The sequence below is a fragment of the Heterocephalus glaber genome, unplaced genomic scaffold, assembly GCF_053883595.1.
Source record: "Heterocephalus glaber isolate CG9 unplaced genomic scaffold, H.glaber_assembly_v1.0 deba00001805, whole genome shotgun sequence".
NCBI classification, from domain to species: Eukaryota; Metazoa; Chordata; class Mammalia; order Rodentia; family Bathyergidae; genus Heterocephalus; species Heterocephalus glaber.
This window is the reverse complement of record NW_028258480.1, coordinates 1,296,791-1,311,182: the sequence shown is the minus strand read 5'-3', so window position 1 is coordinate 1,311,182 and position 14,392 is coordinate 1,296,791. Positions and strand designations below refer to the sequence as shown.

Below are 14,392 nucleotides of genomic sequence, written 5' to 3'. Positions count from 1 at the left end.
TCTTTCAGGGGCTACAGCTGGGGAACATGTTTACCAGTGATATTTTTATCAATTATGTTTACCAGTGATAAAAGTAATACGCCCTGCACTCTTCATCCTGATAGAGAAAATTTGAACTATAAGTTATTAAGGTAGCTGAAGTAGAATAATTAATACATTCCTTTAAGATTTACCTTTCCCATAACTCTTATTGTTTAAGGTGATGGCTAACTGAACCTATGACCTATAACCTAGCTGTAGATAACATTTAACCTGGAGAAAAGCAAAGTAGAAATGTTTGGGTAGTTTACAATGTATGTGTTTTAAGCGCCATCTGTTTGTTATATGCCTGTGACTTTAACCATTAACAGGAGCTAGTTGTGAAAGAGAAACAGAAATTTTACTGACTAAGATCACCAGGAATGAGGTAATGGCTAAAAGAAGATATAAAAGGAAATGTTAAAACAAAGAATGGTGAGGGCATTGATCAGATGAGTTTCTGGCAGTCCTGCCTTGCTGGTAAGTACAGGCTTTGTTTTTTTACCCAACTTCTGTGTCTCCATACATTTCTTTTAGTGATTCCGGAACACTTCCTCCTGTGTTAATTTCCTAATTTTTAAGGAAAACTATTGGGAAAAGAGGGACAATTGCCCCTGATGTCTTAATATCTACGAGGCTTTACTCTATTGTTCTTTCTTTTCTCCTCTGCTTTTCTGAATAACTATCCAAAGAAATCATCTTTCAAATTTTACTTTACAATAGCAAATAGATCAGCAAAGAGAAATATGAAGAATAACAATATCCTTCAAGCAAAGAAAAAGATTTTTCTCTCCCCTGGTGCGTCATTATAATCTATTTAATGGGAGTAATAAGACAACATTGATTTTGTGCTTTCCTTAGATACATTTTATTTTTGTGATGGCAGATAGCTCAAAAAAGGCTCTTGAAAATGTACAAAAGCAGTATCAAAGACATCGTTTCAGATGCCTTTTCTTTAAGAGTGCATGAACTAGAAGTTAATTTGTGTATTCATTTGAGTTATTTCTCTATACCATTCAAATGCTATTGTTATAGTTAAGCAACATCTTGTTTCTCACAAGCATTTGGCACATCTTCTGAGGTTGAGAAATGAGAGATCACTGTTTGTTTGTTTGTTGGATAAATGATGGTGAGTTGGAAATCAAGGTTATAAGCACTTCTTTCCTACACTTTTTAGGGCTTCTCGGACATCTTGGTTTCTCAGGCTGTAGATCAAGGGGTTTAACATGGGAATCATAATGCCATAAAACAAAGAAGCCACTTTCTCCTGTTTCTGAGACTGGTTGATCCCATGGAGTACATACATGTAAGACAGAGTTCCATAGAAGATGGTGACTGCCGTCAGGTGGGAGGTGCATGTGGAGAAGGCTTTCCTCCTTCCCGCAGCAGAAGACATTTTTAAGATGGCGGCCAGGATGAAGATGTAAGAAAGGATGATGACCAGCACCGTGAGTGTCAAGTTAAAGCCCACAAAGACTGTCAGGACCATGGTATTGAAGTCAATACTGGAGCACGATAGGGCGAGGATTGGAGGTACATCACAGAAAAAGTGATTAATTAAATTAGATTTGCAAAAGTCCAAGGAGAAAGTCAAACTTGTGTTTACAGAAGCATTTAGGAAACCCATGACATATGAGCCAAGCAGCAGCTGAACACAGGCTCTCTGGGACATGATCACTGGGTAGTGCAGGGGCTTGCAGATAGCTACATAGTGGTCCACGGCCATGGAAGCCAGGATGAAGCCTTCACTGGTTGCAAAAGCCCCATAGATGAACAACTGCACCAGACACCCCATGAAGGAGATGGACTGGCTCATGCTCACAAAGTTCTGCAGCATCTTGGGAGTGATGGCAGAGGAATAACAGGGATCAACCAGAGCCAGGTGCTGGAGGAAGAAGTACATAGGCGTGTGAAGGGCAGGGTCCGTCTGGATGAGGAGGATCATCCCTGTGTTGTCACCAGCGTGGCCATGTAGATGACCAGGAAGGCTGCGAAGAGGATGTGCCAGGACCTGTGCTGACCGGCAAAGCCCAGGAGGATGAATTCGGTCACCACAGCCCCATTGTTTTGTTCCATAGCCAGCACAGATTAAACATTAGCTGAAAAGGCACAAAGAAAGAAGAGTAGAGAAAGCTTCCAGAGGTACTGAGAAAATGAAATAAGAGTAGCCCAGCTCACAGCTGGTGGATGGGAGCTGGAGAATGGAGACCCCTGAAAAATGGTGTAGCATGCTCTGGTAGTACATGTGTTTATGCACATGAAAAAATAGTTTTGGGCTCCTATTTTACCTCTTACAAAATCAATTTCAAATAGATTGAAGATTTGAATTTTAAATCTTTGAATGTAAAATATAGTAGAATATGGCTTCGACATGAAGATAAAATTTAAAGAAAACACAAAAGCACAGATCATAAAACATTGAAAATTCAACTATATTAAAATAAAAATAGCCATCTGAAAGAGAAGAGACTGACAGTTTGGTCGGGTTCTTTGTAACACATTTAAATACCAAAGCATTAGTATGTAGTGTATATAATTTCTATAAATCAACACAAAGGAAAAATTCAGAAGAGATGTAAACCAGACAATTACAGAAAAGAAAACCTTAACTATCAGTAGAAACACGAAAAGATCCACAACTCACTAGTAATCAGGAAATTCTATGTGAACGCTGCATTGAAATATAATTTTATGCTTCTTAATTTGAAATACCATATTTGGGTGAGATTTTTGGACCCACAGGGTCTCATATATTCCTACTGGGAAGGTAAATTAGCTCATGGTGCACACATACTTGGAAATATTAGTAAAATTAAATACATGCCTCCCTTTGATCCAGGCTTTTCAGTCTAGGTGGATAGTCCCAAGAAATTGATGACCACATATAGAAGGATATTCACAAGCATATGTATGTAACATATATATTATATGCATCTATATATGAATATTTACAGTAGCACAGTCATAAAACCTGATAAATAAATCAATAAATGGATGCTAGAACATCTACGTGGATAAATTTCTCAAATGGAAAGCTGAGCAATAAAAAGCACATTGCAAAAAAAAAAAAAGCACGTTGCAGAAGTTAAATGCTGGTTCTTCTCATATAAAAGAAACCAGGCAATATCTACTTGTGTGCCTGACTTATTTCACTTGATATTATGCTCTCAAGTTGCACACATTTACTTACAAATCCTCCAGTTTGTCTTCCTGGCAGAGGGTGACAAGAGAGGAACGGAAAAGGAAGGGAGGGGAAGAAGCAAATTATTGAAGGAAAAAATAGAGCTTCTGCAGGTGGGAAGGGAACCGAGAGTTGGAAGTATCAGGGAGGGAACAGGTGAAAAAAAAAAGAATTAAGATATTTTATGTACACATGCCAACTCCCCATGATAAACGTAATTAGGTACTGCAAGCATGAACTAATACAACATAAAATGTGTGCACTAAAGTGGAAAGATTAGTTGCAACAACCCCCACACAGCGCACTGAGGGCATCCTGCACTCACTGGCTTGATTGCTCGTCCTTTTGCACACCTTTCTCAGGCAGCTCTGGGCTCGGTTTCCTCACTCCCTTTCGGTGACTGTCCCAGAGAGGAAGTGCTTCTTCCTGGTCTTGGGGAAACATTTCCGACCTCGGCTCTGCCCAGCTCCCTGACTGTGACCCGCACATGCTGCAGTGATGCACGGCTGACGTTGGATACTGTCATTTCACTGGCTTTGTGTTCTTCCACCGAGGTCGTTCCCAGGGTACCTGTCTGCTGATCGCCCCCAGAGTCTCTGTGCTCTGTTATTCCCATCAGGAGATTCTAGCTGGGGCCTCGGGGACAAGGATTCACTCCTTCGAGATCCGAGGTTGCAGGGACTGAGAGGGACCTGGGGAAAACAATGCTCACTGGTTATTTTATGCTGACAAGCTTAAGCTTCGGAGACAGTTTTCTCATGTTGCTGTCTTCAAGAACTCCTCGCTTCTAATTTTTAGAGTTGTCTCGTTGGAGAACAGTGGCTTCTTTTCTTGTTATAAATGAGGCTCAGCGTGTTTCTGCGTCTAGGAACCTGTGCATAGGACAAGTAATTATCCTGTCACCACATTAGGGATAAGCATGGCTTTCTGAAAAAAAAAATCTAAATCTACTGGAGATTTAAGATTATGTGCCCCCTAGTGTGACATTAGAGAAACTGCTGTTTGAGCCTATTTTATATTATTATATCAATTATTATTTATTTAAAGAAAGATTTGCCTTTGATTTTTTCTTATTTTTGTCAGGAAAATTTATATATTTAAGAAATTAGCCTAAGGCAAGGACAACCTTTATTCCAGTTGCACTTTGCAACATGAGGATATTTCTGGTAAAATTTGTGACATTATAGACTTTGAATTGTGTCTGCTGGAAAGCTGCTAGAATTAAGCCTCTAATGTAACCGATCTCAAAGGACAAAGCTAGATTCAGTGCATTTGTAGTGTTTCATTAGCTAGCAAATAGAGAAGGAGAGCCATTGTGAAAGGGTGGTTAACTGGTGTTCATTATTAGTTGTTTCATGACCAGTGTCTTGGTTACGAATGGATTCAACTGCTAGCAGAAGTATATTTATTTTGACTTAAGGATGGGGATTTATTTTCCCTTCATAGCAATAGTTTGGGGCTCAAATCCTTTGCAGTTGGCTTAGCCTTTCTCACTTGCTGGTTACCTCCTAGTGTAAGGTACCCCCCAGACGGCCATTCTCCAGGTTTCTTCCCTTTTCTTCTTCTGTAGCGGTGTCTCCTTCTCCCTTTCTCTGCAGCCTGCTGAGACCTCCTTCAAGGTGTTCATCAAGTTGCACGGTCTGTAGGAACAGTTCTCACTGTACATGCACACCCAGGCTGGATAATCCTCAAGAATGCCTCTGAGGGCTCCGGAGTTATGGACTGAACTTCTGTAAACCTCAAAAATGTATATGCTGAATATTAACCTTTAATGGGAAGCTCAGGAGGTAGGGACTTTGTGAGGTAGTGAAGTCATGAAGGTAGGAGTCTTAAAGGGATGTTTCCTCGTTTAAAAAAATACATATAACTCCTTTCCCTCCCTCTCTCCCTCCCCCTCCTTCTCTCTTCCTTCTTTTCTTCTTTTTTTTTTTTCAGTCTGAAACCCAGAAAAATTCCCCTACCAGAATCCAAAAATGTTAGCACCCTGATCTTGGATTTTCTTCCTCCAAAATTGGAAATGAATTCCTTTTGTTTATCAGCCTCACAATCTGTTACAATTCCTTAGGGCAGACTGAACTAATGTATAAATTGGATCAGGGGTAGGATGCTGCTGTTGTCAGTACCCAAAGCCTTAGAATCTTCTGACCTAGGAGTGGCTAGATGGTGAAAGAGTTTGTTTTTAGATGATTGCCAGGAAAAGGACTTGATTTTAATGAATACACTTTTAAAAGAATTTTGGTGAGGGCTCAGGAAGAAAAGAATTTGAGAGCAATAAAATTTGAATGTTTTTCTAAGAAGGTTTTTTTAAAAAAGCAAATCATAGAAGGAACACTTGGTTCCACCTGACCTCTGACAATAAAATTCAAGAAATGCAAAAGGACTTGAAGATGAACTTGTTAAGCAAAAAGGAACCATAATTAGAAATCTGGAAATTCAAGTTTTTAGCCTATCCATATTGAGAAACTACATGAGAAGCAATGAGAAAGCACTTTTGGATACGGAGTGCCCTGATTAGGGTTCTCTAGGGGGAATGAAGTCAATCGAAAATATTTAAATGCAAGAAGACTTATTTGGTAGCTTACAGGATAAGAAGCAAGAGAGTCCGCAATGGCTATCTGTGTGCTGGAGAATCGGAGAATCTAGCAGCTACTCAGCCCAAGAAGATGGAAGACGCAGAACAAGTAATCAAGGATGCAGGACCAGTCCAAGGTCCAAGGTCGTAGCTCACTGGAGAGCCACTGGTATGAGTCTATGTTGGAAGGAAATTGGGAATCAATGTCCAAAGGCAACTGCAGTAGAAGACTCACTCGCTCAAGCAGACTGGAGCTCTTCAGAGGTGTGTGGTCAACTTCCTGGTCTCATTCTTATCCCACCCAGGATACAAGCTCATTGGTTGGTGCCACCCATGACTGTGATGGGTCTTCTCCCCTCAGTTTGCTGGTCCACTTGCCAGTCATCTCTGGAAATGCACCATAGATGCACCTAGAACTGTGCATTACTAATCTGTTAGGTGTTTCCTAACACATCACAATTCCTGGTCATGAGATTAGAAGACTCCAGTCTTCCACCAAAAGCTAATAATAGAGATGGGATTATGGCAGACGGTGTGCCAGCTAGGACTAGAAGAAACAGAAAGTGGGATGAAAGGAAGAGAGGGCATCAGACTCCTTGGACTCTATGAGATCAAACTGCAGTGGTCCTGGGACTTCCATGTGTGGCATTGTTTAAGACGAGAGAGAGACAACCCCAAAGGTCATTCAGAGGTCTTCAGAGATCACACACTTCCAGGTGGCAGGCTGCCAAAGCACACAGCCATGCCCAGAGGCGATGTGGTGGCGGGCCAGCTGGTAGAGGCTGGAGGTGCAATCCTGGGCCAGCAGAACTGAGCATGGAGAAGGCAGGCACAGTCAAGAGCCACCCTCAGGGGCAGTGTCCCGTCAGGTGTAGAGGGGGCTTTCCCAGCCCGGAGGGGGTGGAAGGCAACATCTGTGCCCCATGGGTTTGCTTTGGACAGGAAATGTCTACTCTATGCCTGTCCTGCTGTTATATTTTAGAAGCAAATAATTTGTTTGGTGTTTGCAGGTTCATAGCTGGAGAAGGATTTCTGCCTCAGCACTGATTGTACCTCAAGTCTGATTCATATCTGATTTGGACGGTATTTTGGCTTTTGTGGTTGACGCTGGGTGGAATTAAGGCTTTTGGGGTTGTGGGGATGGGATGACTGTATTGTGTATGTGAGAAAGGACATGAAGTTTTGGAGTCAGAAGTGAAATGGTTCCAGTCTCTAGACTGTGAGAAATAAATTTTTAGCCTCTAAAACTTTAAGAAGTAAATTTCTTTTGTTTGTAAGTCACCCGGTCCATGGTAATGTGTTGTAGAACTTGAGCTGAGACTTGGGAAAGCACTTACACAAGCAGTTATAGATTTCTTATGGCCAGAGGATGCAAATTAAGCCAGCAAGGAGGCACAGGGCGAGGTCTGGGAGGCTCAATAAAGCTCCTATCGGCTTTAAGAATGGTAGCTCCCAACACCAACGGGGGCAGTACACACAGAGTGGTCAACCCGGGAAGTGTCCCTGAGCCCACGGTGTCCAGACTTTTTACTGGAAATGGATCATGAACTGCTTTTGCAGCTGACTATTCCCAGTTGTTTGGGAGGCTCAGTGTGATGTCATTTGTCTTCGTACTCTGGAGTTTGGAATAGATACAGCACAACCCCAAACCCCATCATAAATCACATCGCCAGTGGCCATGCTTCGACTAACAAAGCCCTCCTACCAGGAAGGTCTATGAAGAAGGCTGCTCCACAGACCTAGCCATCCTCTCCCGGTAGCTGAGGGCAAAGACAAGACTTTAACCTTCACTCCTACACTACCCACCACCACACGCATCCCCTCCACTCACAGTCATACAGCAAGACTTCAGATCAAGACACACGGGCCTCCCAAGCTGCAGTGGAAGCTTTCTTTGGAAATGAGACAGCTTCAATAAAAAACAGGAGTTCTTAACAGAAGAATAGTTTGCCACTGCTAATGAGTGCACAAATGGAACTTCGACAGAAATGCCTTTCAGTCTGGGGACATTCTCTTCTCCGTTCTCTGTTCTGTATAATGCAATGTTGTCTTCCATCATGGTCTAGAGCAGTGATGGTGAACAGAGCTTTCAATGATATAAACTGCCTGCTGTGGCACACATTGCTACCACTTGTCTACAGTAACTTGTTTTGGTAACGTCAGCCACCTTTGCTAATCATTGGATTAAGTTTTGATCGAAGAATTGAGCTGCTATTATAATGTTTTAGATACAGCTCCTGGGCTAATAACAATCTATAAAACAAAGACTGCTACAAGAATAATTAGCTGAACTGTGCTGTAGCTAGTATTCTTTCTTATTTTAGAGGCCACAATAAAGTTTCCCATGTACATTCTTTGTATATTCATTCAACAACTATTTAATGAGCACCTAAGATATTCTTGACAATTATAAAGTAGTGGGGATACAATAATGAGCAAAATATACATTATCCTGCTTTTTATAAAGATTAAATCTAAGCATTGTCATCTGTGTATCAATGGGAGGAGGAATCTTATCTGGATTAGGGTGTGAGTTAAGAAACAATTTGTTCCTGTGGGAACGTGCTGGGGTAGTTATAAAAATTAGTCCAACCCTGAGATTCCATCTCATTCCAGAAAGAATGGCTGCTATCAAGAAATCAACCAAGATGGTCACAATATCTTTCCATCATGTCAGTGTGATGTCCAGAGCTTTCCGTCTGGCGGCAGAACCTGTGAGTGTGCTATAGTTCATGGTAAAGAGGAACTGGGTAGAAGAAGACCTACACCCATTTCCCACTGGCCCCGAGAAAACTTGCTGGAAGCTGCAATGTTTACCCTGAGACAACTCGAAGATTACAGTTCCAACCTTACTTCCAAACTTTGCCACAAAATCTCTCTTTTACTCTTATTTTCATTTTGAAAATTCATTTATTTTATTGGTACACTTCAGGTATACAATATGACATTCATCATTGGGAATTGGCACCTTTACATGAAGCATCTTGGTTCTTATTTGTTCCCCTGTTCCCCTGCCATCTCTTTCACATTGCTTTTGTATGTTGATAGTCTTTGGAAGTGAAGGTATCATTCTAATTATAGTATTCTGCTTTTAGTAGTGGTGTTTCCATTTACAAAACAATAATTCCCTACTGGTGAAAAAGCCAAATCTAGGAATCATAGTAGCATTCCTGCAAGTGATGTTAAATATGAATCATCACATACATTTCTGCTACAGTAGGATAAGAGACAAGTGCTGTTTATAAGTAACTCTGGGAGGAGTTTTTATATTTTATTTTCACATTGAAAACCAGCCCTATGAACGTCAGCTTCAAAGATGGTGTTAATGTAAAATTAGATGCACATGGGCAGCTCAGTGCACTTTGTTTTTGTAAATGGAAAATAAAAATTGCTAATAGCTCTCCTTAAGATAGGGAGATTGTCCTGAATACCTAGGTGGACACAACATAACCACAGCAGTTTTTATGAGTAAAAGAGAGAGGTAAGACAATGAGAGTCAGAGAGAGAGAGAGATCTGAAGATGCTGTGGTAGGTACAAGCCAAGGAATGTAGGCGACTTCACAGGATGAAAAAGGTGGAAAGCGGATTCCTTCGTGGTATATGCTGTGCTGTGGAGCTTAGCATACACTGTCTAGCAGACAAGTAAGTCTGGAAGATATATACTTACATGGATTTCTTGTCTTATGCTAACGATTTGGAAATATACTGACCATCATACAATGTAAAATTAAAAATTAGACCTTTGAACTGTAGTCACTAATGAAGTCATCCAGTACTGATCTCATCAGACTAGTGTCTTCTTGGATGTACAATGTGTGCTTGGGATGTTTCTGCAAACTGTTCTGCATTCTTTGAGTGTCTGATTTCTCCAGACATTGGAAAAATCATAACTAATTATGAAAACACATGCTCTTCTTGTTAGATTCACCTTGGTAGTTTTCTTCCCGCAGCTGCTACTGCTGGTTGCTCCCTAAGGTAAAGTTTTCTGACCACTCCAAGTGGGGCTGTGCCATGTTGGCTCCTCAGAATAGATGGGGAAAGGCTGCTGTTCTCCTCAGGGGAGCTCTGGTCTTCACCTTGAGCATTGCTTCCTGGATCCAGTGCAGATCCCTCAGCCTGGTGGCACAAATCCTTCACCTCCCCAGTATAAGCTTTCTAGCTTCCACCACTGGGCTTGGGCCTTCCCGGTGCAGATCCTCAATATGGACTTGCATGGACCTCACTGTGGCTCCAGGACTTCAGCTGGACTTGTGCAGGACATTGCTGGGGGATCCAGGCCCTTGGCTGGATTCTTCGGGTCTCCAGTGTGTGGACAGATCTCTTGAGCTCCTGTGCATTTGACTCTTTGGGAGACTACTGTAAGATAATCCTATAAATTATGCATCCTGTATGAAATCTATTCCCTTAAAGCACTGACTATGACGGGTGATTTGTGGATCTCTTTTGCTGCCTGATGTCTTAAGGAACCGGCTGCATGATGGAGGCGTTCTCTAAACTAGGAAGCGCTGCCCCAGTACTGCTGAGGGATCCACAGAATTGCAGTAGCTTTATTCCTGCCCTGCTGTGCCCCTTAGCAATGCTAAGTTAATGTACACGATTGGACTCTACCTCCTTCCAGAAGTCTACATAATATTATTTCCTGTGCAGCTTGGTTGCTGATTCATTCTCCAGGATGGAACCCCAGTCCTCCTCCCCAGCAGGGACTCTGTTGTGAGCACCCAAAGTGCTGGTATAAAATGTGTGTTTGGTCTCTTAGTTCCTATGAAAGGTTAGTGAGAAGTCAATCTTGAGCTGAATTTTTATCCGAAAGGATATAGACTAAACTTGCCAGGGAAGCACACACAGAGCTAGACTCACAGGTGACATGGAACACTTCACGAATGAAAGTTGATAGCGTTCATATATGAAGGCATGAGCCTTCAGGTGCAATCTTTCCAATCCATTTGCTACTTAAATACTTTCTGTACTTTGGAATGGGGCTGGCCTCCCAAAGACCCTCCCTTTCATAAATTTACTCATCAAGACCTGATCCTGAGATGGCCAGTGTGGCTGAGAGAAGACATACTATTTCTGAACCACATCAATCCTTTCTGTGGGCAGTACCCTCAGTGACCTCTGTGGGTCTTACCACTTAACTCTGCCAGACTTGGGGCTAAGCTTCTAACACATGAAAGTTTAGGGGACTCCCACAAATCATTCCCAAACCATAGCAACAAGTGTCCAGGATGAATCCCAGAATTGTGAGTTGTTTGGTAGGAATGATGGAGATATCGTTCATTCATCCACTGCCAGAATGGCTAAAACTGGGTTAAATGATATCCCTAACCATGCCCTTTGGTGTCCACAGTTTACCTGCATCATGAAATACTTCTGTCTGAGTGTCTTTGGTCACACACACAGACACACACACACACACACACACACACACACCCCTTCACCTCAGAAACAAGAAAAAAATATCAGTAATAATAAAGCAGAAGCAATTCTTGGAGATCCCTCATAAGTTGCTCAAGCTACAAGCTGGGTTCACATATTTATTCCATAATGGGTGTATAAAACTGGTAATGTCAAGACCCTGAAATGCTGAGGCAACAGATCTGCTCATGTGTGCTGTTGCTCTTTTATTCTAGCCTTCTGCGTACAAATGACAGAAACACTCTTTAAGGCTGAATTTTGTGGCTTTGTTTACCATAATACTTTTTGATGTTTCATAGGCTGTTGCTTTAGGCAAAGGGCAGCTGCCTTTCCTTTCTTCTTTTCAATCCAGAAAGAGCTATGTTGGCCTGCAGGTTACTGTTTCTAACTTTCGTGAGAGTGCTCTGTCCTGATTTCTGACCTCTCTGGTTTTTCTTTCATGTATCCATTTATTGATTCTACAACTATTTATTGAGTATTGAGGGTGTGCTAAGAAATATGCTGGCTGCTGGGAATACAGGATTGAGCAAGATATTTTCCTCACCTTTGAATTAGCAGAGGCGTTCATTTCTCCTGGTGGAAGGATGAATCACATCATCATTATGAAGTCATAAAGAAGGAAGTGAACAATTATGCAGGAATAAGGACATCACAGCATTTCCTGTGTAGTTAAGCAGCTCTGTAACTACTCATATGGAGGGAATATTTTGCTGTATGCTTGATCAGTAACTTCAGGGGCTTTAGAACTAGTCCAGTATCTGTATTTCCCAGGGGGTGATTTTCAGTCCTACATGTTTCTACTGTTGTCCACATTTTAGGACTTTACTGAATGAAGTAGATTTGGTTTAAGAAATAGCCACAATCCCTATTTTAGAAACATTAAATTGTGGCAGCACATCTCCACTGGATGGTTTGATGCACCAAGTTTAAACAGTTCAGATCCAACCTACAAAAGCTTTTTACCTATTACTTTTATGGCTTCTTTCACCTCCTTGTTTCTCAAGCTATAGATCAGAGGGTTCAACATGGGAATCACAGTGCCATAGAATACGGAGGCCACTTTCATGTTCTCCTTGGAGCGCTCGGAAGAAGGCTGTAAGTACATGTACGAGAGGGCTCCATAGAAAATGGTGACGGCCGTCAGGTGGGAGGCACAGGTGGAGAAGGTCTTCCTCCTGCCCGCAGCAGAAGACATCTTTAAGATGGAGGTCAGGATGCAGCTGTAGGAGAAGATCACGACCAGCACAGTGAATGTCAAGTTAAATCCCACCAGGACAACAAGTAACATGATGTTAATGTCAGTGCTGGAACAAGAGAGGGCAAGAATTGGGGGAAAGTCACAGAAAAAGTGATTAATGATGTTGGACTTACAGAAGGACAGGGAAACTGTAAAACCTGTGTGTATGGAGGCATTTATTGATCCCATGAGGTATGAGCCAGCTACCAACAGGATGCACACTGTCTGGGACATGATGACGGGATAGTGAAGAGGCTTGCAGATGGCTACGTAACGGTCCACGGCCATAGCTGCCAGGAGGTAGCAGTCAGTGGTCCCAAATGTTGCGACAACCAATAATTGCATTATACACCCTCCATACGATATGGATTTGTTTTCCACTATGAAATTCTGGAGCATCTTGGGAGTGATAGCAGATGTGTAGCAGATGTCAACAAAAGCCAGATGTTGCAAGAAGAAGTACATGGGTGTTTGAAATCTGGAATCTGTGTTGATGAGTAGGATCATTGCAATGTTACCCACCATGGTTGTCACATAGATCACAAGAAATACAATGAAGAGGGCACACTGAATCTCATATTGGACACCAAATCCGAGAAGATAGAATTCAGTCACTTCAGTGGCATTTCCTTGCGTCATGATTACCAGAAGTCTAGAAAGTCAACGGAATGACCAAGACAAGAAAGATGTTTGTGATTTCTGGAAATGACAAGATTCTTACCTTTCATGTCATTGTTTTGGCTTGGACATTCGTGATAAAACTCACAAGGAGATTTATTATTTTCCAAGTGGCTTTTTCTATTTTCTTGAGAAAACAGCACAAAAACTGTTTTTGGAACATGGATTTATTTTTCAGTGAAGAATACTTCAGTACTGACATTAATGTGTGATTCTAAGAAGCATAGATTAGTACTTTTCTACTATATTAAACAGGTATCTGTATTTGCATCAGGCAGTGTTTAAATATGATTTTGTACATTTTCAGTATCACACATCCTTTCTTATCCATTTATCATTTTGGTTATTTACTCCTAGTTCAAGGTCTTGAAAGTCATGGAATTAATTATGGCTAGAAGAATTTTTTGAGATTATTCATGGGGCACACATGTCTGGTGGCTACATGTGTGTAATACCATCTGTTTTACAATTACCACCAAAGGAGCTTCCACCAGCAACCAGATAATGCCTTCATCTCATATATATATAAGAGAGAGATGAGCTGGCATTCTTCTTGGAATTGAGCTTTCTTTTAGTTATGGCCTACCTTAAAGAAAAAGTGTGCTAAAATTTAATTCAGATATAATGATAGCTCATTTAAAAATCACAAATGTCTTTGTTTTTCTCTAAGTTATGGTACCTCTGCACTTAGTTTGATATACAGGTGTGATGCACTCGTGCACAACTTGTCATATTTTACAAGCCCTCACGCTCTCTGCTACAGTTTCTTTATTCCTCAACGTCTTCCCCTGTTGCCCAGCACTGCTCATATGGAGTAAGCGTCATGGAACCTTGCTGTGGCAGGAATGGGCTTGTGGGCCATCAGTACAGGTGTCTTTTTCCTGGGAACAGAGCCAGACCTCATTTGCAGCCAAGCAGACTTGGGTGTGGTCATGACATGGTGTCATATCCAATCGAACATGGGCTAAAGTAACGTGTGCTCCTTTAAGGCCGGGACTATCGCTCCCACCCCCAACTCTGGGCTGACAAATCATGTGATTTTCTCCTCCCTCTTTTCCCCATGTATTAGGTGGATTTTGATGTTTAGGGAGACTTTGGCAGTCATGTGCCAGATATAATTAATACAGGGCACCAAGTTAAAATGTGAGTTTCAGACGCAGAACGTACTTTTTGGTAGGAATGAGACCTAAATATCGCCTGGGAAGTCTGAAAAGTGAAAATTTGCTTACTGTTTCTTTGAAATTCAAATTCCCCTGGGCATGCTGTGTTTTAACTATTAAGCCCGATGGCT

At 41.6% G+C, this 14,392-nt stretch overlaps 1 protein-coding gene and 1 pseudogene across 1 annotated transcript; both read right to left on the bottom strand.

The window, feature by feature from the left end:
• Positions 1–872: 872 nt before the first annotated feature.
• Positions 873–2,111, bottom strand: LOC101709382 (olfactory receptor 5AK2-like; annotated as a pseudogene).
• A 9,925-nt stretch (positions 2,112–12,036) lies between these two features.
• On the bottom strand, positions 12,037–13,062 carry LOC101709739 (olfactory receptor 5AK2). The gene has a single exon (XM_004869866.4). The coding sequence runs from the start codon at positions 13,060–13,062 to the stop codon at positions 12,133–12,135; it is 930 nt and encodes a 309-aa protein (XP_004869923.1). The 3' UTR covers positions 12,037–12,132.
• Positions 13,063–14,392: the final 1,330 nt, after the last annotated feature.